Source organism: Protopterus annectens, chromosome 9.part0, assembly GCF_019279795.1.
Source record: "Protopterus annectens isolate FY-2018-M chromosome 9.part0, PAN1.0, whole genome shotgun sequence".
In the NCBI taxonomy this organism is placed as follows: domain Eukaryota; kingdom Metazoa; phylum Chordata; order Ceratodontiformes; family Protopteridae; genus Protopterus; species Protopterus annectens.
The window spans coordinates 933,716,017-933,742,113 of NC_056743.1; the positions used below are offsets into that span (position 1 = coordinate 933,716,017).

Genomic DNA, 26,097 nt, shown 5'->3' on the forward strand with positions numbered 1-26,097 from the left:
AACAACCTGAGATTTGACATCCACATAGCTCAAACCATCAAGAAAGTAAACAAAAAGCTTGGCCTCCTGTACAGGAACAAACATTTTATCACTAGACATACCAAAGCCACAACAGCAAGGACTCATCTCTTGTCCATCCTCCTCTATGCCTCCCCAGTCCTGACTAACCTCCACCAGGCTGATTTAAACAAAATGGAATCTTGCTACAACAAGATTGCCAAGTTTGCTACTGAAGCCTCATACAGAACACATCACTGTCTATCCCTAAAGCAGTTTAACTGACTTTAGCTCCCTCAACTTCTGCTACTCAGTCAATTGTTAGTAGCACACAAGTTATACTATCTTCCTGACAAAACCCCTGCACTCTAGGTTCTAATTCAACCCTATACTACTGCTAGACCCTTAAGATCTACTAATCAGAACTTCATAAAAGTCAACAAATATAAGAATGATGCTGATAAGTCTCTCTCTGGTTGCATTATTGCAAGAGTCTGGAATATACTACCTAGCCACATAACTTCTAATAACTCTACTATACAATTTAAAAAGCTCCTGAAAACCCACTATTCTAACAACTAGTTATGCTCCTGTTACTCCCCAGAGTAAGACAATCAATGATTAAAATGAGAGTATTGTCAAGTTATTCCAACTCCCTGGTAAAACTGCTATTCAGATCATACCTGCAAGTATGCCACCACTGTAGACATTTATTGTATAGGTCGAAGGACCTATTTATCATAAAGTCAACAAACGCTATCTGTGGTCAGTAACAATTACCAATGCATGTCTTCATCCTAATATTATGTGTGTGTTTGTTTTTGCTTCTATTGCACTGAATTTTTTTTGTTGCCTTTATCATTTTTTTAAATTTTTTCTTATTTTATTGTGTGTATAATTTCTTCCTGTGTGTTTAATTTTACTTATGTAATGTATCTTTCGGAGCTTTTCTCCCCGGGCATCTGCTGAAAAGGGACCTATGTCCAGTCGGACTTTCCTGGTTAACAAATGTAAAATAAAATAAAATACAATTTGATGCACCAAGGATTTTTTCTGGATGCTAGGGAATAGGTTCTATGATATCTGTCTCCTTCCAAGCCTGGCAGGAAACAAGGTCTATAAGCTCATCTGCCAGGGGATAACCCAAGATATATACGGGACAGACATAAAGGCTTTTAGAAACATGGATTCCTTCTGGGAAGGTGTTTCAGAGGACCAACCCACCTTTTGGCACAAGATCTCTAGAATGCCTCCACAGGAGACATCTTCCAGTGCTGACTTTGGGGATCCTCCCCTTCATTAAAATCGGTGTCTTCAGTCAAAAATTCCTGAGGGGAATCTAAGTGCCTCCTTTAGCAAAAGTTCTGCTGGGAACCTCTACAGTGGGATGCTCTGGAGCGGTATCGGAAGAAATGGGGATTTCCTGACCTGGAACTGCCTAGAAGCTCTTACGGGCTTGGCTGTCCCTATGGAGTAGGAGGACAAAGGCTCAGAGATGGGATCCGAAGGGGAGAACGGGGATAGGATCTGAAGTGAGTCGAAATAGCCAAAGCTATGGCTAAAAGGCTGAAGTCAACCTCACCAGAGCTAAAAATCTCAGTTCAGTCGAGCCTCAACCCCTCCCAAATCTCTGGTCCAAGGGAGGAGCCAGGCCTAAGCTGTCCAGTGCAGAGTCTGAGAGGGGAAGTGATGGCTTCGAAAGCCTTGGAGTTGAAGTCACCCCCCCCCCCCCAATCTGATGCTGAAGCAATGGCTCAGAGACTCATCTTGCTCAATGGGGTTGGCACACAATGGGTCATGGAGACAGTCAGGTGTCAGTAGAAAGGTATCTTAGGATCTGATACCCTTAGGACTCTTGGATCAGAGGACTCCAAACACATAGGTCAGATGGGAGGAGAGATGATGGGATGTGAAGGTTGAAGGCTCACAGATGGGAGACAGAGTAGGTAACACCCCCATCTGGATCTGGGCTCCGAGAAATTTCCTCATCATCCTGTCCACATCTACTTCAAAAAGATTTCAGGAGGACCCGATCAAAGAAGTGGAGGGAGGGCAAGATGGTTTTCTTGGAGTCTTCTGTAGAAAAATAGATCTCAGTCTTGGAGAAACTGGCTCCAGAGAGAAGAGAGGACTCTGGAGTCAAGGAGACTTTGTGACTAAGGAGTCAGATCTGAAGGTGTTGGATCCAAGTGCTTCAGAAGTTTCATTGGCTGCTCCAGTGGCAGAGCAGTCCTGGGAGAGCGATTCCAGTGCTCACTGGGCTCCATAGACTGACTTTTTGAGGGGTTTGAGCCCCTGAAGCAGAAGTTGAAGATGACAATGCTGATGTAGGCAGAAGACTCTTAAGTACTAATTTATTGCACCTGTCACTAATGGTCCTGGAACTGAACCCAGCACACATCTGACGGGGAGATTCTAGATAAGTGGGGCCTAAGCAATAAACGCACTCCTTGTGAGCATCAGTATTGGGTATCTTATACCACAGGAAGTGCACTTTTTAAAAACCAATAGGCTTTTCAGCCACACTTTTTTTTGAGAGAGAGAAGAGAATTTGAAAAGGACTTTAACAATGGTAAGCAAATTACCTTAGAGAGTAAAATAAAAGACAGAGGAGGTTATACTAAGAAAGGCAAAATGAATACCCTGATAATGGGTAGAGACAAAAGGATAAAAAAGTTCACACTAGTAAAGAGAGGAAGGGCTAAATACAAGTTATACAGGAAAAGAGAAAATATTAATTCTATTTTTTACTCACAAAAGTTGAATCAAGTACCCCTGAGCTGAGCTCGAGAAAACACAGTCCTGCCCAAATCGTTAAAATGGCAAAGGAGATCTGAGGTAATGCAGTAGTTCAGGGCATTGTGGGTAAAGGAGGAAGCTTGAAAGTTGAATCCAAGAATCTAGAGAAAATATGCCAAGTCGGGTCAAAGGTCTGATCAGAGAACTGTTTGTTGAGGAATGAATGAAAATAACATCAGGTCTACCCTTATACCTACTTTAACCTTTCATGATCAAACAAGTTTCATCCCAGGTGGGCAAACATTTGATAATATAAATCAGGACAGCATTAGTTACACAGCATATCAACAGACATGATAAAATAGTAACATCATTTAGTTTAAATGTTGAGAAGGCATTTCACAAAACAGAATGGGCATATTTAAAATGCACTCAGAGTTCAACTCAAGATTTATATCTTATATATTCTATATACAGTGAGTCGAGTGTAAGAATTAAAATACCAGTAGGTGTTTTGCAAAAGTTTGAGATCCATAGGCACAAGACAAGGGCTGTTGTCTTCCTAGTACATTTTGCGTTATACTTAGAACCTTTTCTACAAGCAGTTCACTCCTGCACTGTAACAGGTCATATAATAATGGGAATGAACATAAATTGCTGCCTATACAGATGACATATTGGTATATTTGGCAAACCCAGATGAGGATTTGCCACTATTGTTTGAACTGTTAAGTTTAGTACTTAATCAGCATATAAGGTAAATGCAGAAAAGACAAAGAACAGCCATCTGTATTTGGAATTAAGGCTAATTTGAGTCCTCGGTTACAGGAAAAAGGTTAAATATTTGGTTTATCCTCTTCTCTTCAAGGCTAGAAAATTTAAATCTGATAAATTTTCATTACCTGAGCTCCATATTTGTTTTCAAGAATATAACTTTTCTTGGAGCTGGATAAAAAATGATCGGTGGTATCTTCCTTTCTACCACAATGGCTCTATGCATTTCAGAAGGTCCCGGAGAATAGTCCTCAGAAGTATCTTAACGTCATCAGAAACTTGACTTTATACAGGAAGGGTAAAAATGTAGAACAGCATAGGGTAAAATGGTTAGATCCAAGGAGTGTGTGTGTGTGGGGGGGGGGTTGGGGGGGCATCTACTGACCTCCATAAATATTTCCTGGACATAATACTTAAAATACTTCTTACAATGAACACTCAAAGTACAAACAGATGGAAGAATATTGTAATGAACTGACTGGAGAAGCAGCGAAGAAATGATAGTACAGGCCTTTGGTACAGAGTGATAAATGTGTGCGATACCTTGATATTCTGAAACCAATGTTTTTGAACTTAAAGGATTTGTTAAAAGGCTCCCTTTGCAACCTTGGAAAGCTCTCATATTGCCTATAAGGTTGAATACACCAAGGGAAAGAGGGAGCAAGGTGGAATCTATATGGAGAGAAAGGAGTACAAGGTCGGACAAGGAGAAAGTCACAGTCAGATGCCTGTCCGGTGCCAGCATTCACCAAATCATGCAAGCACTCAGGTCTCTCAGCAACAAGTACCATTAGGCATCTGTTATAGTTCATGTTGGTGTGAATGACCTGAGATGTACCTCACTGGATTATATGAAGAGACATGGTCGAGCTCTCAGAGTATGTGTTCCAAAGGCAGGTAATGTCCTTAGTATTAAGCAGCATACTACCCTCACCTAGAATGATGCTACAATATAAACAAAAAAATATTGGATTTCAATAATTGGCTTAGTTTTTGGTGTCATTCTAAGGGGATCCAGTTCCTATCTGCCTGAGAAACCATGGTAGACAAACCTTGCTGCTTTGCCAGAGATGGTTTGCACCTGGCAGCTCCCCCCCCAGGCATTTGGCTGTTGGCAAAGGCTCTTGCCTCCCCATAGTACCTTTTTTAAGCAAGGTCTCGAAAACAACATTACCAACGTGAAATTAACCAATCAGAACAAAGTAAGGGTCATGCTTGCTAAATGCTAGGAGCTTAAACCAAAAACTGCACTCCCTGGAAGCATTTCTATCACTAAAAAATGTAGATGTCTGTGCAGTTACAGAAACCTGGTTTAAGGCCTTAGAGAGTACCTCAGCTCTGCAAGGTTACAATGCCTTCCACACCTTTAGACTGCAAAATGAAAGTGTGAAAACCGAAGGAGGCAGTGTTTCAATCTATATTAAAGATAAATTCACTTCCCATCTAGAAACTCCATGGAGTTACTCCATGTACAGGTTATGGTGGGTAAGAACTCCATTCAAGCCCTAATCAGTTATAGATCTCCCTCCATAGGTCACAACACTCACCAAGCCTACTTAACCAAATTGAAGACCATCCAAATTTCACCGAATACACTGGTTATGAGGGATTTCAATTATCCCACCAACTGGGAAACCTACGCTAGCCCAAACTCACTAGCACAAAAATTCCTTGACTTTGTGAATTCAAGTGCCCTGAAGCAAATAGTCCATACCCCGACAAGAGGAACAAACATTCTAGATCTGGTCCTCACCAACATGTCAAACAGGTGCACTGCTACAACTGTTTGACCCTCATTAGTTAAAACTGACCACAAATCAGTCACCTTCGAACTGACACCAACACCAAAACTCACAAAGGGTGAATGAAATCAGACTAAAAAATTTCACCAACGACAACTATACCCTCCTAGGCGAAGGTATAAAGGCATTCCAAGCCCCACCCCAAGCTGAATGTGGTAGTGTATAAATTTGGCTGTACCAGATAGAATCAAAACCAGAGCCCCAAGTAAAATCAAGCTGCCATGGTAGACTTCCAGCATCAACAAACTCTACAATAAATGAAAAAGTTGCTGTCTAAGAATACAAAGACAAGGACCCAATAATGAAAAAGCACTCCCCTCAGCCTTAACAGCAAATAAGACAACTTGTCATATCTATCAAGAGCTCCTTTGAGAGAAAACTAGGAAGTACTGCCAATGATAACCATAAAGCCTTTTACAGCTACGTATGCAACCTAAAGGGTAGGACCCAAGCATGTGCAGAACTGGTGGTCAATGGTATCACACGCACTAACCCCACAGAGTTAACAAACCTGCCAGCGTAAAGGTTTGGTGAAGATTTCACTCCTTTATCCCTCCTAACTTGCAACAAACCCTCCTCCAACCCCCCCCCCTTACATATCTGAGAACAGGTCCTCAAAGCCCTGTCTAAGGGAAAGTACACGGCCTCTATGGGGCCAGATGACATCCCAGGCTGTTTTAAAAGGCTAAAACATGAACTAGCATCACCATTAAGTACCCTTTTCAATTATAGACTAACCACAGGCTTTGCTCCTGTGGAATGGAGAACAGCTACAGTTAGTCCCCTCCACAAAGATGGCCTAGCAACAGATCCAAGGAATTACAGACCCACAAGCCTGAAAAGCCTCATCTGTAAAGCCATGGAACGTATTATTATGGACCTCAAATAAAGACATAGGTGGCCTCCAAACCCTGGATCATACCCAATTCAACTTCACGACTGCAGATTCTGCCTGTCACATCTGGTGGATTTCTTTGAAAGTGTAACCAGGGACACTGATGAGGGCAAATCTGCGCACACAGCATAGCTCTACTTGGCAAAAGCTGTTACCAATAAACTTGGCAAACTGAATGTAAGCCCCTTCATTGTAAGATGGGTTGCCAACTGGCTCACAAACTGGAAACACACTATCAAAGTGGGTGACTCCACATCAACCAACAGACCTGTTACCAGCAGGGTGCCACAGGGATCAGTGCTGGGCCCCCTGCTATTTGGTATATACTTCTCAGAAGTTCAGGTCAAAACTAATGTGTTGTGGCTGACCATGTTTCCAGAGGACTGCAAACTAGGTGCAATCATTGAATCCCCAAATGATGTCAGTAGACTTCAGGAGGGTCTCAAACAGACCAGTGACTGGTGTATTAGTCACAGTCTTAAACGGAATGCAAAGAAATGCATCATCATTCCCTTCGGCACAAACAATGTCCCTTCACACTATCAGATGAACAACAATACCTCAAGTACCCATAAAATGGAAAGGGACCTGGGATCACAGGTTGACCGCTACACCTTAACTTTGAACACCACATGTCTACCGTTGTAAGGAAAGCTTTCCATGTAGCTCACTTGATTAGTAAAGGCATCATCTCGACAGCAAAAGTTATAACCACCCCCCATACTCGGCACTTATCCGGCCAGTGATTTACTATAATGACCCTTTCAGTATGTGCCGTACTAAGCACCTGCAGTAATTAGGGAGACCTCAGTGGTTTCTAACAAAAGGTCAAGGGCCTCCAGCATGTGCCTTACACAGACTGACTAAAGTCCCCATCACTATACTCTATAATTTACAGACTTCTTAGGGGAGACGTATGCCTGGCCTACAGAGCAACCCAAGTCCCACACCTAATGAACCATATTGCTCAGACACAGCTCCACGTGGTCCTGTTGAGTCTTCCTGGCTACAGAGAACTGAAAAAAAGCGACTGCTTTCCTGATTAAGTATCCTGCTGTTTTTTATATTTGTTTTACCTTCTACTGCTTACCTAGAGCAAGCTTTAACTGTTTTCATAGTTATTTACTGCATTTTTTATTATCTGCACTTAAAAGTACATTTTAGTCGAAATTAGTCTAATTCAAGTCGAAAAGTGTTTGTTTGCTGTTTAATTTAATTGTTTGGCTTATTGCCTTTTCTGCATTTAGCGCGGAGTTGCCACTAGAGCACCATCGGGCAGCGCCGGTTAAACTATTTCTGGCTCCGTAAAGTCTGCTCTTCATTTTTTCCCTTAGAAATGCTCTACTTGTAATCTAAACAGTCTATTCTCTATCTGTAAAGCTCAGCACTTGTTCATAAAGCAGTTTTTAGTCAGGTAAAGCACTTCTATATTATACAAAGTACTTCACTAGCTTAAAACCCCCTTGAGTACCCACTTCCCTATAGGTCCTTTCTGACTCAGTTACACAGCAAACTTTTTCATTTCTTCTAGCATGTCAAAGGGTCAGTTGCTAGCGTCCTCTCCTGCTCAGCTGGTGAATCTGGGAATATTGAGGCAATGTTACAATTGCCTCATGTACACAGACAACCCTCTCCTCCTCCCACAAAACACAAATACATGCGAGAGATGCAACTATATAGCCAAACTGGAGGCTGAGCTCTCTCAACTCAGGACTGGCAAAACCAGACAGGAGGAGAAGTTAACCACACACACCATAAACCCAGTCTCACATAGAACTATCACAACTACAAATCAAACACATAAACACACAAAGACATACTGGAGGCACTGATCAAAAATCTACCAAAACAGCAGAGGCCTCCAAAGCAGACACCCAAACAACTGCCACCTCATGACATAACACAAGCAACACATAGATCACAAAGTCAGTGTGCAAATCAGTCACAGCCCTTAAGGCCAAACACAATGCCAGACACACTTGTCATAGGTGACTCCATAGTCAGACACACTGACGTCCCACTCACCAGACTGAACAAGGAGAGGGTCACAGTAAGCTGCCTGTCGGGCGCTAGAATCCGCCACATAACACAAGCACTCAGGTCACTCCACAGCAAGTACAAGTATGACTCAGTCATTGTCCATGCCGGTGTGAATGACCTGAGACATACCTACATGAAAAGAGACATAAAGGAGCTCTCAGATTATGCAGCCCAGGCTGGTATGACCCTGACCAGTATCCTACCTTCACCAAGAATGATGCCACAATACAGAGACAAAATGATCAGTTTTAATAATTGGCTTAATTTCTGGTGTCATTCTAAGGGGATCCAATGTCTGTCTGCTTGGAATGACATGCTTGACAAGCCACGTTGCTTCGCAAGGGACGGCTTGCACCTGTCACCCCTGGGTTTCCAGATATTGGCAAAGGCTCTTGCCACCCCCATAGTGCCTTTTTTAGACAAGGCTCAAATTCTAAACCCACCGCCCTAGAAAACAATAATGGAAAAAAACTAAGGGTAATGCTGCTCAATGCCAGAAGTCTAAATCTCAAGATGCACGCCCTTGAAGCCCTCCTCAGTATGGAGAACATCGATGTCTGTGCTGTGACTGAAACCTGGTTCAAGGCTCCTGAGAGCACCCCGGCACTATCAGGTTTTACCTCATATCATGCGTTCTGGCCCCAAAACCCGGACCGTACCACAAAGGAGGGGTGTATCCATATTCATCAAGGATGCCCACACCTCCAGGCTGGTGGCAACTCACGAAGCATCAGAGACCATTCAGGTGCTATTAACCATAGGCAAAACTGCTCTACAGTTTGTAGCATGTTACAGGCCACCCTCTCAAACTCAGGAACCCCACACAGCCTTCCTGAAGACACTGGAGAGTATAAATGTCTCTCCAAACACCATCATATTGGGTGACTTCAACTACCCAAACATAGACTGGGAACATTACTCAAGCCCCAATACCCTAGCCCAAAGGTTCCTGGAGTTCATAAACTCAAATGCTATGGAACAATTTGTCACCATTCCCACAAGAGGTGAAAATATACTAGACCTGATCATCACAAACATGGGGACAAAATGCTCCACACCGGAAGTATATCCCTCATTGGTGAGATCAGACCATAAACTAATCTCACTGGAGATCCACATCCCGCCCCCCCCCCCCACAAAAAAAACCACAGTGAAGAACTTCTCAAAAGCCAACTTCACACTTCTTAAGACTGGTGTGGTATCCTTCAAGGCCCCTGAGACATTGGAAACCACAACCTACGCTGCTGAATCCCTTACAAATGCTTTCTACGAGCACCTCCAGGATTGCATGGATCAAGCAATCCCAAATAAAATCAAGACCCTTTCCACCAAAGGCAAGCGCCCGATCTGGTGGACCCCAGCCATAAACAAACTTTACAAGAGGAGAAAGCTACTACAAGATAGAGCAAAATCCCTAAAAGGGAAGACATCTCTGATCAATACTAGTACAAACTACGATCACTCATAAAATCATCCAAGGCCAACTTGGAGAGAAAAATCGCCAAGGACTCAAAAGACAATCATAAGGCCTTCTTTAGCTATGTTAGAAATCTGGGTGGAAACTCCCAGATATGCTCAGAATTAATCCAAAATGATACAAAAATCACTGAACCCACAGACATTGCAAACATACTGGCAGACAGGTTCAGTGAAAATTTCTCCCCTCCCTCCCCCCCAAAAGGAGAAATATCTACCCCAGCAGAGTGTAGCCTTCCAATCATCTCAAATGCCCAGGTGAGAGCTGCTCTCTCTAAAGCTAAAAACACAGCATCAATGGGACCGGATGGTGTCCCCAGCTGTGTGCTACATGAACTCAATGAGGAACTAAACCCACACATAAGGCTGCTGTTTAATCTTAGCCTTACCACAGGATACGTACCCACAGAGTGGCGTACGGCAACTGTGGTCCCACTCCACAAAGGCGGTGCTTCTACAGACCCTGGTAATTACCGCCCCATAAGCTTAACAAACAAGCCTGGTCTGTAAAGCTATGGAGGGGATCATAATGGAACTCATAAATAAAGACATAGGAGACCTACAGACACTGGATCCTACCCAATTCGGCTTTGTCAAGGGCAGATCATGCCTCTTGAACTTGGTCGACTTTTTGAAACAGTCACCAAGGCCATTGATGAGGGTAAGGCAGTTCATACAGCCTACCTTGACCTTGCAAAAGCTTTCGACACAATACCCCACTCGGGTATCATAGAAAAGCTCACCAGCTTAAATGTAAACCCATATGTCATAAGATGGGTTGCAAACTGGCTCAAGGACAGAACCCACAGGGTTAGAGTTGCTGGTGCCATGTCAGACTCCAAGCCGGTCACAAGCGGTGTCCCACAGGGCTCAGTCCTGGGCCCCTCTTGTTCGGCATCTACTTTTCAGAAGTGCAGGCAAACATAGGAGGATTGTGGCTGACAAAGTTTGCAGATGACTGCAAACTGGGCGCCATAGTTGAAAATCCATCAGACACAAATATCCTTCAGAGAGGTCTCATAGAAACGGATAACTGGTGCCAGAGCCATGGCCTTAAGCTAAATGCCAAAAAATGTATAGTCATACCCTTTGGTAAAAACAAGGTAACCCCAAGTTACCACATAGGTGGCAATCCATTAAGCACAGAAGAGGTTATCAGGGACCTGAGGACCCAAGTTGACAGTAACCTTTCTTTTGACACTCACATTGCCAAAGTGGTTAGGAGGACCTTCTACATTGCCCACCTGATTATGAAGGGATTCACATCCAGATCAAGGGAGGTCATTGTTCCCCTGTACTCTTCACTTATCAGACCAATGATTGAGTACAATGCCCCATTCGGAATATATCTTACCTGACACCTGCAGCAACTGGAAAGACCCCAAAAGTTCCTCAACAAAAGGATAAAGGGGCTCAAAAATATGCCATATGCTACCCGACTGAAGAAACTCCAGCTCTATTCAGTCGCATACCGTCTGCTCAGAGGTGACCTGTGCCTGACATACAAGGCCATATCCAACCCGGAATTAATGGACATGCTCCACCTCAAAAAATCCAAATCCACCAGAGCCACAAGAACAAGAGACTTAAACCTCAACACGGATATAAATAGGACGTGCTGGAGGGACAGATTCATCACCCAGAGACTCCCTATGCTGTGGAACAGAATCCCGGTCCATGTGAGACAGAGCACCTCGCTGGCTCTGTTCAAGAGGAATCTTGACCAGTGGATGGGAGATCGTAGGTTTACCCCGGGGATCATCTCTGTATCACTGCTGGACAGAGGCACGGCAAACTAATGGGTATAGTATTCTTCAACCTAAGGGGTGGTGAAAGCCACACAACTCTGGCTAGGCTTATAAATGCCCTAGGGCAGATAGCCTAGTATGAACCTATGAACCTATGGATATCAGTAATTCAAATGGGTCTAGAGCTACCCGTTCCAGGGGCTTAAATATGGCCTGCTTCTTAAATAGGACATGCTGGAGGGACAGATTAATCTCCCAACGACTGCCACATCTTTGGAACAGGCTACCAATTCATGTGAAACAGAGCACCTCTATGACACTGTTCAAGAGGAACCTGGACAAGTGCATGGATCACTGTAAATTCTTACCAGGGATAGTGCCCACAACCCTCCTGGACATGGGCAGTCATCACTAAATGCAGTCTTTGGTACTGACTAGTACATCTATGGTATTACATTGGGTTGAAATGGCTAGTCTTAAAATGACCTCTGGGTTGATAGCCTAGTAATCTCCTACGATCCTATGAACATGCAGTTCTGTCATCAATTGAGGAAAGGGGTAGAGTGGACAGAATGGAGATTAGCTAAGGAACAGTTTAATTTAGATATGTTATACAGATTGATTACAAGAGATTAGTGCAGTGAGCAAAAAAGAAAATCTACCTGGAGGAAGGCACATTCTAACCAATACTAGCTGCATTAAGTAAGGATTACAAAGTAGCACCATAAAAAAACAAAAAACAAATAATTGCATACTCTAGCATTAATCAAATTGATAGAAAAGGCATACTGTGGTTAAAGGCTTCTTGACATTCTAGAAAAGGGTCTGCCATCTCAGCAAGTACACTACTTAAAAATGGATGTTTGCATAACTACTTCTACACCCCTGTGAAGCTACATCATGTTTCCACACTGCAGTGAGGAATGTTGGGGCTCTGGAGTAAGAGCTGCTGAAGCCTGGAGTCATATTGTTTGGGACTGTTCTAGGTTGTAGGGATTTAAACTTCAACTTTGGACATTGTCAGACCCCACTCTGATGGACCTCCTACATATCCACAAAACAAATAGTACCAGAATTACCTGTTCTAAAGACTTAAACCTTTCCTGTGATATAAATAGGACCTGCTGGAAAGCTAGGTATGTATCCCAGAGACTACCCCATCTATAGAACAGGCTCCCCATCCATGTGAAGCACAGTTCCTCCCTAATCCAATTCAAGTGCAACCTGGATAACTGGAGAGGAAACCAGAAATTCATCCCTGGTTTGGCACCTATGTCTGATGCAAACAGGTAACCTGTAAATGGTTCATCTCCCAGGCCCATGCTTACACTTGTCAAGGGTATCAGAACTTGTCAGAGATTTGGGATGCATGGCTAGGCTTAATAAGGCTCTTGTGGTTATTAGCCTAATAAACACCTATGAACCTATTGACTAGACAGGTGATAAATGGAGTTAAAGCAAGACAAAACATTGTTTTTGCTTGGAACTTGTCTTAAAGGACCACTACGGGCAAACAATGAATAAACATATTTTTTATCTTGCCATGGTTTACCGCACTTCCTAAAGCTGCCTGCAGGAAAATAAGTGCTCTTTCTTAATTATATTTTTTTTTACTCTTGTCTGCCCTCATGGAAGCAGACATTGTGATTCCTTTGGAAAGCTAAATCTGTTTCAATGCACAGACTGTGAGAACAAATAGCCCTACCAGTTGTTGTCAGACTAGACTTCCATTCACTTAGAATGGACCACCTGAAAAAAATGCCAAGTTTGAGAGTCTGCAGCTCATGTGTCATTGACTGGTATGTGCTGAGTTTTACAAATGTTGTTCCTATTGATGTACTACACATTCTCTGAAAGAAACTTGCAAAAGTGTCAACAAATTACTGAGATAAAAAAGACTTTTCACAAGGAGCAGTTTTGCAAGTTTCAATTCCTGGCCAAGTTACTCCTCCCATCTCCCCTCCTTCATTTGGCTACAGTCTCACATTTCCAGCTTTACTAGATTCAGCTATTTAGTCAACTTTGCATGACAATAGACATCAACCAAATCACAGCCTGGTGTGCCACTAAAACTGTTCCCTTATATGTGTCTTCACTTCTGAATAGCATTTCCCCAGGAATAAAAAAAAAAAGCACACACATCAGTCCAGAGTTTGGGCCAATCTATCCATTTCTTAATATACACAGTAAAACATTCAGTTTATAATGCATCCTGGCTGCTGACATGGTTATCTTTACATAGTTATTCTCTTATAGCATAACCTGAACTTATGGTATTCAATGCCAAGCTTTACAACAGTTCTCAGTTTCTTAACAATGACCTCCCAAGCCTCTGATGTGACCCAGTACTTTGTCAATATACACGAACTTCATAACGAACTGGCTCCCCACCTAAGAACCATGTTCAATCATAGCCTCACATCAGGCTTTGTGCCCACTGAATGGCGCACAGCAACAGTTATCCCACTCCACAAAGGGGGAGCCACCACTGATCCCGGGAACTATCGTCCTATTAGCCTGATGAGTTTGGTCTGCAAGGCCATGGAACATATCATCATGGAACTCATAAACAAAGACATTGGTAACCTCCAAATATTATTTTAGTTTTTTTTGCCATCGACCACGCTGATTTAGGGCCTCGGGGTGGGCCAGTGGATGATTACTTAGAGTTCTTGGAGCTAAAATGGCAAATTAAACTTAATGCTGGCTCATACCCAGGTCTTAATGACCGTATTAGTATTATGCCCTTGTTGAAGCTCAAAGCTTTTACATGTAGTTTAGACATGGGGTCATTTTTTTGTCATATTTTGTGATTTAACATTTAATCTAGGCATTGATATGTGCATATTTTATAGTACTTAATTTTTCATAAAAAATATTTTATAGCCTTTTTCATGTTTTAATCCATTTAGGATGTGATGTATTATAGATTTTGAGGATGTCATGTTATGTCACCTATGCTGGGGAGAGTATATAAGGTTTGTGTTTTTTATGGTTATTACTCTGATAAAGTCAGACTTGCTGACAAAAGCGCTTAATCGTTTTGGATTTAATAAACCTGTGTTTGGAATACCTGCATTGTGGTCTATTTGGATTCACTTCTTCAACTTTTGTGCTTCCTGGTTTGTGTTTTGTGCTTTTGTATTTCTCATAACAGCAAGCTGTCAACCATGATGAGTGACCACAACAGCAAGATGTCAGACTAAGGGTTTGCCAGATAGTGTAATGACACACACTGGAAACCGTACTGTTATCCTTCTTCAAAAGAAATGCATACTACTTACCACTGGAGAGATGTTGCTGTCCTCTTCACGAAGTTTTTCCTTTTTGGTCAGGGATTCTGGAGATAAGCAATCTGCCCGCTTCACTTGTAACCGGGATACAGGTTGGGTCTAAAAGCAAAGATCATCTTAAGAAAGCTGTAGTAATATAAACAGACACACACTTCTGCAGGCATTTATTTTTAATTGTACTTCTCAAAATCCTGCTTTTAGTTAAGTTTATCAGTCCAGAAATCAAGCAGCCATCATTTTATTCTTTTTTTAACTGCTTGTTTTACCCCTCATCTTAGTCTTACATCGCAGGTCTCTAGTTGTACAAATCCTGTGAATATCTACATGGTTACACAGAAATAATCTGTCAAAAATTTGTAAGTATTCTATCATCTCATATCCTTCTACAAGTGACCTGCCTCTCTCTGGCTGTATCATGTTTTTCTGTAAAAGTTTAATAATGTTGCTAAGCCTGATGCCAACATTGTTAAACACATCAGTGCTGTAGTATTTAAATGTAAATTGTTACCAGTTGTGCTTTTTGCAGTTAAAATTAGACATAGCCAATCTATTTTATTTAAATAAAATGCATGATCACAGAAAATAATTAAAATTGGTATTTCACTTAGTTATTCAAATTGACATATTCTGGCCTAATCTGTAAAAGCCAGATCTCCTTAGCATCTGTGTATAATTTGCCATTTCTGTATCCGCAGAGAGGAGCTGTGCAGTCAAAACATCACCTCATTGCATACACAAGACATAAAACAAATAACTACAAACGGCTCAAAATAAGTAGTACTCAAAGTTGAGAGTTGGTATTTTGTAAAACTATTAATACTGTTCGATATATTCCTGGAATGTGCCTGCAAATGGTCATTGCTGGTCATTATCAGTGCACTACCCAGGGAAACAAATATGTAAATAAGGAAAGATTAAAATATCTAAAACTAGATGTCTCTTTCAGGTAAAAACAAAGAGAAGCTTATGGAACTATGCGAGATCACTTAAAAAGGCATCCATTTTTTTTGTTTATTTTTTAAACAAGCGTCAAACAGATAGGTTGTTGATGAGAGGCCTACAGAGTAGTATTCCCAATTAGACTGTAAGCACAGAGAAGAAGTGGTGTAGATGCATCTGCACCTAAGCCTGCTTGAACACCAGTAGAGGAAAGTTGTCTATTTTTAGTAGTTTGAACAGAAGGTTATAGGTTTGAGCATTTCCTAACTGAGAACTAGATGGATTCTGATAGGGGAAAACAAGGATATGATTTTTAGGAGCTAAAAAACAGACCTTCAGGTTCTACTTGAAAAATATACAGAACACAAATTTTGAGAGGACATACTGACTGCTTCAAGTAGACAATATTAAAACTGGCCCAACAAAATACCTATGAAAGAGTGGACATCAATAATGAAGTTAAAGAATTACTAAAAAGAGAACAATGACAGCTTTAATCTGACTGAAGTGGAACTCCATAGTAAGAAATATCTAATCAGATGCCCAGCTACTTGAATGCCTTAAATAATTTGATTCTTGCTACATGAATGCCTTAAATGAGTTGATTCTTACCCCAGAAGAATTCACTACATTCCAGTCAGAGGGAACTTGCTGAGGTTGCAAAAAAGCAAAACTTTTGCTGTGTTCCATTTCAGAATTGTATGTTTTCTGACCTGAAGAACACCAGATTGAATGGAAGGTAATTATCAAAGGGCAGAAGCTATAATGACCTGTAATTATCCTTAATAAAGACAACTTGAGAACCACTCAACACCAGAGCTAAACTGCATGGTCTTTATATGATGAGAATTTCATGGTTAAATGAGCGGAAGACTTTTGTTCAGACAAATGAGAAAGACACCAGTAAGGAGTCCAGCCTTTGTGCCAGAATGGCACCTGACGACAACCAGTGTGCTTCTGTCCAAGGTAAAAATTACGCTAAAATACATACAGCATATCAATTATCACTAACTTGCTAGAAACCCTATTCTTTCAGAAATGTCTCCTAATAAGGAATGCAGGGAGGTCATCTGAAATGAATGAGAGATCCAGGCAGAGAACTTTTAGGTGATGAAAAAATGGCAGCTTTTACAAGAATCAGAAAAGGAGCACAGAGACACAGAATCTGAGAATATGGATTAAAGGCCTGCAAATAAAACCTCTGCATAACTTCAGAAAGCTAGTGTTCTGTCACCTCTTCTGGCTGCCACGTTGTGGAATATTCTCATGCCATTTTGTTCTTCACCTAAGTGATACTGTTCTACATCATGCATCACCTTAGTGCAGGAATAACTGATGACCTTAGCAATATTATACTAAATAAATCTTACTGTGACCATGGCTGGTTTAACTGTTACATACAAGTCATTATGTTCAACAAGTTCAAATAATCTGTAGTGCATGGAACACCATGATTATGCTCCAGCATCAGGGAGATGTATAAACCTGTTAAGCACTTCTCTGGCACAAGAGCCAATCTTAACAGCTCTAAGGAAGGGATGGTACATTTGTTATATCCCCTTAAGTGCTGTTAGAATCCGGTTTCACTCTGGGGACGAACACAATACCAGCTGGTAAAACAGCACGAGACAATAAAACTGTTCAGTTTTTGTCTGCTGTCCATGCTTCTCAACTGTCCCAGAGTTTCTCCCATTTTTCTCTCTCCCTTGTGATTTTGTTTTGATCTTTTGGTAAACCAGGATTACAGTCAAGTCAAAAATGCCAGTATACAAGTTCATACTTCTTATTGTTCAGAAAATGCATATTGATACAAAACCTTCTTAAGTGAATGAGAGCAACATTTAAAAACTGCTTCTAATTTTGATCCTTTGTCCCACCAGATCTTTTAACCAAATAAAGCCAAGAGGTGCACTGCTGTCTTGTTTGACAGTGCTGTGCTCACTAACTGCTTTACATGCTTTCAAAGCCAGTAAAACACTTTTTCCTGTAATAGGTAGCACATGGAACAGATAAAGCTCCATGTATATTAAAGAATTGTGATGGGTCTCTGATCACAGCTCTTTATCATGTGTTTTTAACATGGATGCCAAGATTTACTCCTTGATCTTTGCTCTAGAGGTGAATGCCTCGACATACATGTCTCAAGCACATAATAATCTGGCTATGAGTAGAGATCTGATCATAGTCATCTGTATCTTAAATCTGTGCAGACTGCCTTTTCATGAAGATGTTTCCAAGACTCCTTATCGAAATGTTTGTACTCTAAATGCAGAGTGCCGACAAGCAGAACAAACAGACCAAACCTGCAGGAGAAGAGTGAATCTCAAATATTGCCCTTCTTCTCTGAACATCCCCACAGCCCTAAAGTAAGTGTGTGTGTGTGTGTGTGTGTGTGTGTGTGTGTGTAGATAGCCATACCTCAGACAAAAGGGAATATTCCAGGAAATGGCCATCTCAGACCTCAGACAATATATGCATGTCAGTTTTTTCTGCCATTCAGTCGCTGTTTCAGGACTCAGTCTAGCAGGTCCAGACATTTCAAATGGTTACCAGATTCCTATTTCTTAGACCCTATTAAAGGGGTGCTTATGAAGTATGACCCTAACTTTGGTCATACTTACGAGAACATTTTTTCCCTGTCTAAAGACGGATCTTTTTTACCTTATCCTAAAAGCTTATAAATAGAAGTTATGTTCTTACCATAACGTTCCATGTTAGTTGTCTTCTTCTTGCCTTCTTTCTTGCTGGATGGGTTCGGAGCCGACCTCGGCTCCGACTCGGCCACTCTAAAAGCTCGAGAGTTGGTTTCACCGGCTCGAGGCTCCCCTTATATCCCACAATGCTAGGCGGTATTACCTCAGATCTCGTTTGTAAGCTAGGCCCAGCCAATAATAAATCCAGAACTACTGGAAATGGGAAAAACCACCTCTATAAAAAAGAAGGGAAAAAGAAGACCTGAAACCTGATGAAGGAATATATGCACAGTATAGCATATACCTATATACAATAGAGGTGGTAGAAAGAGAGGTCACAATCAAACTCCTCTAGGTCTGTCCAGGCTAGGGGGAAGGAGGGTGGGACGCAAGAAAGAAGGCGAGAAGAAGACAACTAACATGGAACGTTATGGTAAGAACATAACTTCTATATGTTAAGTTGTCCATCTCGCCTTCATTCTTGCTGGATGGGACCGCTTCCCTAGCACCTTGTCCCGGGTGGCCTATCAGAACAGACTCTTGAGTACAGTGGAACCAAAATTAGCTCTATGTCTAGAAGCTAAATCCAACTTATAATGAGAAATGAAAGCGTGAGGAGTAGCCCATGTAGCTGCTGCACAAATGGTATCAATAGGCAGCCTGTCTTGGAAAGCTATAGAAGTAGCCAAAGCTCTAGTCGAATGGGCCTTTGGTTTGTTAGGCAACTTTTGGTGTCTAATTTCATACACAAAGGAAATCAGGGATGTCAGCCATCTGGAGAGTGATACCTTCGAAACTGAAAGGCCCTTTCTGCCTTCTGCATAAGAGACAAACAACTGGTCAGTTTTCCTGATCTGTTTGGTCCTATCCAAATAATACCTTAATTGACGATGAACATCTAGCCAATGCAATTTTTGTTCAGACCTGTTAAAAAAGTTAGGAAAAACACAGGGAGGTCAATGTTTTGATTTAGATTTGCCGAGAGGCTACTTTGGGTAAAAGGATGGATTGGTCCGTAAGGATACCCTATCCTTATGAAACAACAGATACGGTGGTCGACTGCTGAGTGCATGAAGCTCTGAGACCCTTCTAGCTGAAGTAATGGCTACCAGAAAGAGAGTCTTCCAGGATAGCAATTTCATTGAACAGGAAGCTGCAGGTTCAAAAGGGGGAAGAATCAAAGATGTGAGAACTAAATTAAGGTCCCAAGAAGGAGGAGGATTTCTTATAGGAGGTCTAAGAAGAAAAACTCCCTTCAAGAAAGCTTTGCAAAGCTTGTGAGACATGATGGCAGAATCTGAGATGCCCACATGAAAGTTAGATATAGCTGCCAATTGAACTTTAAGAGTAGGAGGAGATGAACCTGCATGGAAAAGTTCAGCTAGAAAATCAAGGACTATTTGGATGGGAGCAGTGAAAGGATCTATGTCCCTTCCTTGAGCCCAATAGGAAACGTTTCCACTTACTAAGATAAATCTTCCGAGTGGAAGATTTATGGAAGCTATCAAAATATCTCGAACTAAGTGAGATATTTGAGGAAGCCTGGCTAAGGTTGGAACTGGAGGAACCAAGCAGTGAGGTTCAGAGAGGGAGGAGCGATGTAACTGACCCGACTGATGGATCAAAAGATCTGGAACTAGGTCCAGATGCCAGGGTTGCTCCAACAGAAATTGATGTAGAAAGGGGAACCAAACCTGTCGAGGCCAGTAAGGAGCAATGAGGATCAATGAGGCCTTCTGAGCGATAGCTTTCTGTATCACTTGAGAGATTAGTGGGAAGGGAGGGAATGCATACAGAAGTCCCCGGGGCCAAACTTGGACTAGAGCGCCTCTGCTGGGCTGGCCTGGTAAGGGGAAGAGGGTGAAATAATCTTTGCACTTGCTGTTTTGGGGAGAAGCAAAAAGGTCGCAGCAAGGCTGACCCCACTTGAGAAAAATTTTCTCCAAGATAGAATCTTTCAGAGACCACTCGTGAGGCATGAGGATAGCTCTGTTCAACTTGTCCGCGATAAGATTGGACTTCCCGGGGATATGCGTTGCTATCAGAAACCGCCGAGAAGAAATCGCCCATTGCCACAGTCTGAGTGCTTCTCGACATAGGGGGTAGGACCTGGTTCCGCCTTGCTTGTTGATATACCACACTACAGACATGTTGTCCGTCTGAATTGCTATCGTTCCCAAGGGAAGAGAGTCTTGAAAGGCTTGCAACGCTAGAAGCACTGCTCTCATCTCTAGAACATTTATATGCAAGTGGCGTTCGACTGGTTGCCATATGCCCTGGACTGTTCTGCCCTGATAATGCCCCCCCCACACGATCAGGGAGGCGTCCGTTGTCAGAGCAGCAACCGGAGGGGGAAGGACAAAGGGTCTTCCTAGGAAGAGCTGGGGGGAAGAAATCCACCAAAGAAGATGATTCTTGCATGCTTGCGTAATCACAATGGTGTGGGACATCGGAAGTTGTTGGTACGACCATTGTGTGAAGAGCATTCATTGAAGGATTCTCATGTGAAATCTGGCTAATAGAAGTAGAGGGATAGCAGCCGCCATAATCCCCAGTACTTTTAGAACTAATCTGACTTTGACTCTGTTGCTGTGAAAGAGAAGGGAGACCAGTTTGTGTATGTCTGCTATTCTTTGGTCTGTGAGTCTCGCAGACATGTTGACTGTATCTAGATTTGCGCCTATGAAGGTAATAGCACGACAAGGCGACAAAACAGACTTTTCGCAATTTATTGAGATACCTAACTTTTGAAAAATGCAAAAGGTGTAGTTTCTGGCAAGTAGAAGAAGATGCTTGGTAGGAGCTGTGAGGAGCCAGTCGTCTAAGTATGGAAACACCTGGAATCCTTGACGTCTCAGGTGAGAAGCTACCACTGCCATGCATTTGGTAAACACCCGGGGGGCAGTGGTGAGTCCAAAGGGCAGGGCTCTGAATTGAAAGTGACTGGTTCCCAGCCTGAAGCGGAGGAATCTCCTGGAGCGTCTATTCATTTTTATATGATAGTACGCATCCTGGAGGTCTATAGAGCACATCTAGTTTTCCTTTCCCAATAGGGGTAGAATGGATTGTAGCGTGACCATCCGAAATCTTGTTTTCTTGACAGACTTGTTCAAGATACTGAGATCCAAAATGGGTCTCCAGTCCCCTGTTTTCTTTGGAACTAAAAAGAACTTGGAGTAGATTCCGGATCCTTGCTGGTCTGCTGGCACTGGCTGAATGGCTCTTTTTGCAAGCAACTTTGATATTTCCAACGCTGCTTGATCCCTTTGAGCGGGTGGAACATCTGGAAGGGATTTTTTTGATTGATTTGGAAAGCGAAAGAACGGAATGGAATAGCCTTCGGAAATGATGGACTGTACCCACTTGTCTTGAGTTAGGGATCGCCAGGCTTCTGGGTACAGTGATAATCTTCCCCCGACTGCCTCCGAAGGTGGACAGTCGGGCAGCACCTCAGGGATGCTGGAAGGGCTTATCGGAAAAGGTTTCTCGATTGCCCTGGTTCTGCGGACCCCCCCTGCCTCTAGGGCGACGTCTACCATTATTGTTCCCCCCTCTGCCTCTAGAGGGGAACCGACTCTGTGCGTCAGGCAAAGTCCCTTGAGATTGTTTGCGGAACCACATCTTTCCACTTTTCTGGCCTTTGGGGTAAGGCCTAGAAGGAGTAGAAAAACGGACTCCGACGGCAGAAAGAGTTTTGCCATCTGTCTCGCACCTTGTCAAGGTTTCTTTCACTTGAGGACCAAAAAGGGACGATCCATCAAACGGGGAATTAGTGAAAGACGTTTTAAAGGGGTCCGCAAAATTGCACAGCCGCATCCAGGCATGACGGCGTAAGGCCACACCTGTCCCTGCGGCCCTGCTCGCTCCATCAGCCGCATATGAAAGAAGGCGCATGGAGGAGTTAGCTATAGAATTTAGGGTAGCCAGCTGAGTGTTCATCTTATCCTGAAAACCCGCAGCTGTAGGATCCTTTAACATCTCACTCGCTTCCTTGATCAAGTCTCTTTGAAGACGAGTGAAATGACAGAGGTAGTTCAGCGAACGCATGGCAAAGGTCGCTGACGAAAACATCCGCTTCCCGTACCTGTCCATAGACCTAGATTCCTTGTTAGGAGGATGGACAGGCACCGAAGGATCAGCTAGCTCCTTCTTAGTGGCGGCAGCTACCACCATAGCATCCACAGAAACTCCCTTAGTCAGAAATTGCTTATCTGCTGGTGCTGTGATAAACTTTGAAGGTCTCCTGGGGGTAGGGTCCACAGAGTCAGGAGCCGTCCAAGCCTTTTTAGCTACCACCTGCATGAGGGGGTCAAAGGGGGGGGGGACACCCAGGAGGTGGAAGGGCGAGAGCCAAACGCCTCAAGATACACAGATTCATCCTCCGAAGGGTCAAGGGTTGGCCAATTTCCCCTCTGTTTCAGGATCTCTAGGATGTCTGCAAAGGAGACATCTTCAGAAGGGGAATGGGGGGAACCCTCAGAATCCTCTAAATCCGTGTCAGAGGTGACAGACTCAGGTGAGTATGTGCTTCCTCTTGCACTTTCTCTTCCTAGGGGGCTCCCCTGCCAATTCAGGAGAGGCCTCTGAAGAGGATGAGATCCCCACAGGGGATTCTTGAGGAGCTGGCTCTCTGCGGTCTGGGATGAGGGAGTGAGCAGACATAACCTGAGGCACCGAAGAGGGAGGGACGGACAGAGCCGACTGTGGAGTTGAACCGGGTTCCAACACACTCCGCATGACCTCGAATGCACCCCTGTCAGGCAGAGCCAGAGGTCCCCGCTCCGAAAAGCTGAAAACCTCCCTCGGCACCGACAGCGATGGCTCCGAGGCCGATGTCGGAGCCGAACTCACCAGCGCCGAAGCACCGAGAGGGAGAGCGGGGTCGGACAAGTGTCCGATGCCACTCATCCCCTCGGAGCCGACGAGGGAAGTCCGGCGCCGAGATTCTTCCAAGGAAGAAATCGGAGCCGACGACGGTGCCGAAGACAATTGTATCGGCTCCGACGCTACCACAGTCTCGGGTCCGAAACGCCCCGGCTCCGAGCTCAAAGGAGTCGGAGGAGGAATATTTTGAGAGATAGGGATAGGCATCAACTGATGAGTCGGGCTCTGAAGCATTTGGGCCAGTGCCTCGGACTTAAGAAGTCGACTCACTACCCTCTGAAGGTCATGGTCAGAAAGCCTCGAAGACCTAGAGGAGTGCGACCTATGGCTCCGTTCAGACAGCAAGGGAGATGCTAGAGCCGAATGAACGGAGCTGAGGGATGGTGACCTTGACCTCTTCCTAGAGGTTGGTTCCGATAGTCTGATCGGAGCCGACTCAACCATTTCCAATACCTCAGCTCCAGCCGGAGCCGAGGGAACCACAGAAGTGGAAGTTCGAGTCTCATCGGCTCCAGCCGGAGCCGATGTAGTAGTAGACTTCGATGTCTTAGGTGCCGACTCAGTAGCTGGAGTCGAAGACCTAGAAGCCTTAGAAGGTTTGCCCGAAGACACAGTCGGGGGACCCTCAGGCTTTAGCAAGCCCCGTAAAATCAGCTTGTTCTTTCTTTCCTGCAGGACTCTAGGGCTGAAGCCATGGCACACAGCACAAAAGTCCTGCAGGTGTAAAGGTCCCAGGCAGTACACACAAGAAGTGTGACCGTCTGTCAGAGACATTTTCTGACAGCACGAGTCACACTTCTTGAAGCCCGAGACCTTCGAATCCTTAGACATTTAAATAACAAGTGTAATCACACCCAAGCACAAACACACCGATTACACTGAACTCTAACTTAAACTAAATAAAATTAGATAGTTAGTTATAAATTCCCTACAAAAAACACACACACTCCAAAGGGGAATGGGAGGGCCCGAAGGCCTAAGGGAAGAACTATAAGTTCTTGTGGTAAAAAAAGGGGAAGAACAAGGAAGAAGGGATAAAAATCCTTTAAAATAAGGGGATACTGTAAGGAAAACTAATTTAAAGGGGTCTAGTAACTTTTTTAAACTATTTTCTACACACACCTGAAGCTGGTTGAAGCAACACGTCCCGATAGCTGTAGCAGCAAACGAGATCTGAGGTAATACCGCCTAGCATTGTGGGATATAAGGGGAGCCTCGAGCCGGTGGAACCAACTCTCGAGCTTTTAGAGTGGCAGAGTCGGTGCCGAGGTCGGCTCCGAACCCATCCAGCAAGAATGAAGGCGAGATGGACAACTTATCTATTTCATTCATTAAACATACCAAAGTCTCATATTGTATGCGTACTTGGCATGCCTTATAGATTGCTATTCTGTGTGTTTACTGATTAAACAGATATGGCCCAAGCACAAGTCCTCTTGGCTCCTTCCTGATTATGGACAAATTTCTTCCAAAATGTAATACTTGATCTTGAACATTCATACCCAATATTATAACCACCTTTCCATCCAAATAAGTGCCATCAAGATTTTCAGTTTTCAGTCAAAAATAGTGTTTTTTCCACTTACACATTCCATCTCAACTCTACAGTGTCTACCTGGCATGTATCTTGGTTTTGCAAATTTCTTGCAGGTACAATTATAAGGCTTGTTTTATTGGTTTTGGGATGTGCTGTTGTGGTAGTGTGGAAGTACTGCACTTTGAAGTGAAATCAGTCAGTTTACACCGATTTATTTCAGCTCTGTTTTCTCAAACTGTCATTTACAACTGCTTGCTTGCCATTTACTGTAACAATCTATAAAGCTTGATGCAATATAATAACAGACGTTATCTGCTAATCACTGACATCAGAGAAGAAAATTGACATTTAAAGAAAATTTCAACCCTAGAAGTCTTTTTTTACTGTATAGCTGTTCAGAACTTGGAGTTCTCCAGAATCCATTTCAAGTCTCCGTTACATGCATCATGCAAGACATAAGGAAATCATTTAACTCCAAAGTAAACAGAATGACAGTAATTGAGAGTGACAAGTGTCTTAAACAGGTTCTGGAACCCAAGTACTTTTCACTTTTTATCTGCATTGCCCTTACTTATATTCTTCTCGGATATGCTTTTTTCACATTAGTTTTAAATCCTCAACAAAATAAAGTCACTAACTAGTAGGGTTTTCTTAGTATCTTTGGTGTGTCACAGCTAGCACTGTAATCCAGGAGCTGTTATGTAACAGCTCCTGCTTCAAACAATTTTTAACAGACATGCAAAATACTACTGCTATTCACCAGTGTTTACAGTGCGAAGATGTGTTTTATTTAACACAGAATGTTACAAAAGTGTGCAGTATTTACTTTTATAATTTGTCATGTTACATCTATCCTTTTGACACAGCATAATACAAAATAGGTAGAACCTTCTGGTCTTAAATTTATGAGATTTTTTGAGGCATATATATGTGTATATACACTAGCCCCTTCAATTGTAAATTGTAGCATACCAACACTGTCAAACCATAATCCCCTAGCATTACAAATTAGTAGTTATTTTAATAGTGTGCTTAAGGTCCCCGAGCATGGCAAATTAGTTACTTTTCCATTCTGTATAAGACTACAGTAAAGACTTTGCACTTACAGAAAAAGTATACCACCACCAAGTAGATCACTATTAAAAAAAACAGTATGCTATGTGTGATTATACTATTTCTTTTCCTCTCTGTAACAAAGCAGTGGAGCAAAGCTCCGCAATGCTTTGCGCATTTTTTTTTTTTTTTTATAATAGCTGCTGACATCAACAAGACTGACGACT

At 42.9% G+C, this 26,097-nt stretch overlaps 1 protein-coding gene across 1 annotated transcript in view; it reads right to left on the reverse strand.

Moving 5' to 3' along the window:
• Positions 1–26,097, reverse strand: part of LOC122810608 (tastin-like) — a 1,451,617-nt gene that overhangs the window by 351,395 nt on the left and 1,074,125 nt on the right. Inside the window, exon 12 of the mRNA XM_044082184.1 lies at positions 14,756–14,863. Coding sequence (XP_043938119.1) covers positions 14,756–14,863 — 108 coding nt within the window. The remainder of the gene's footprint in view (positions 1–14,755; positions 14,864–26,097) is intronic.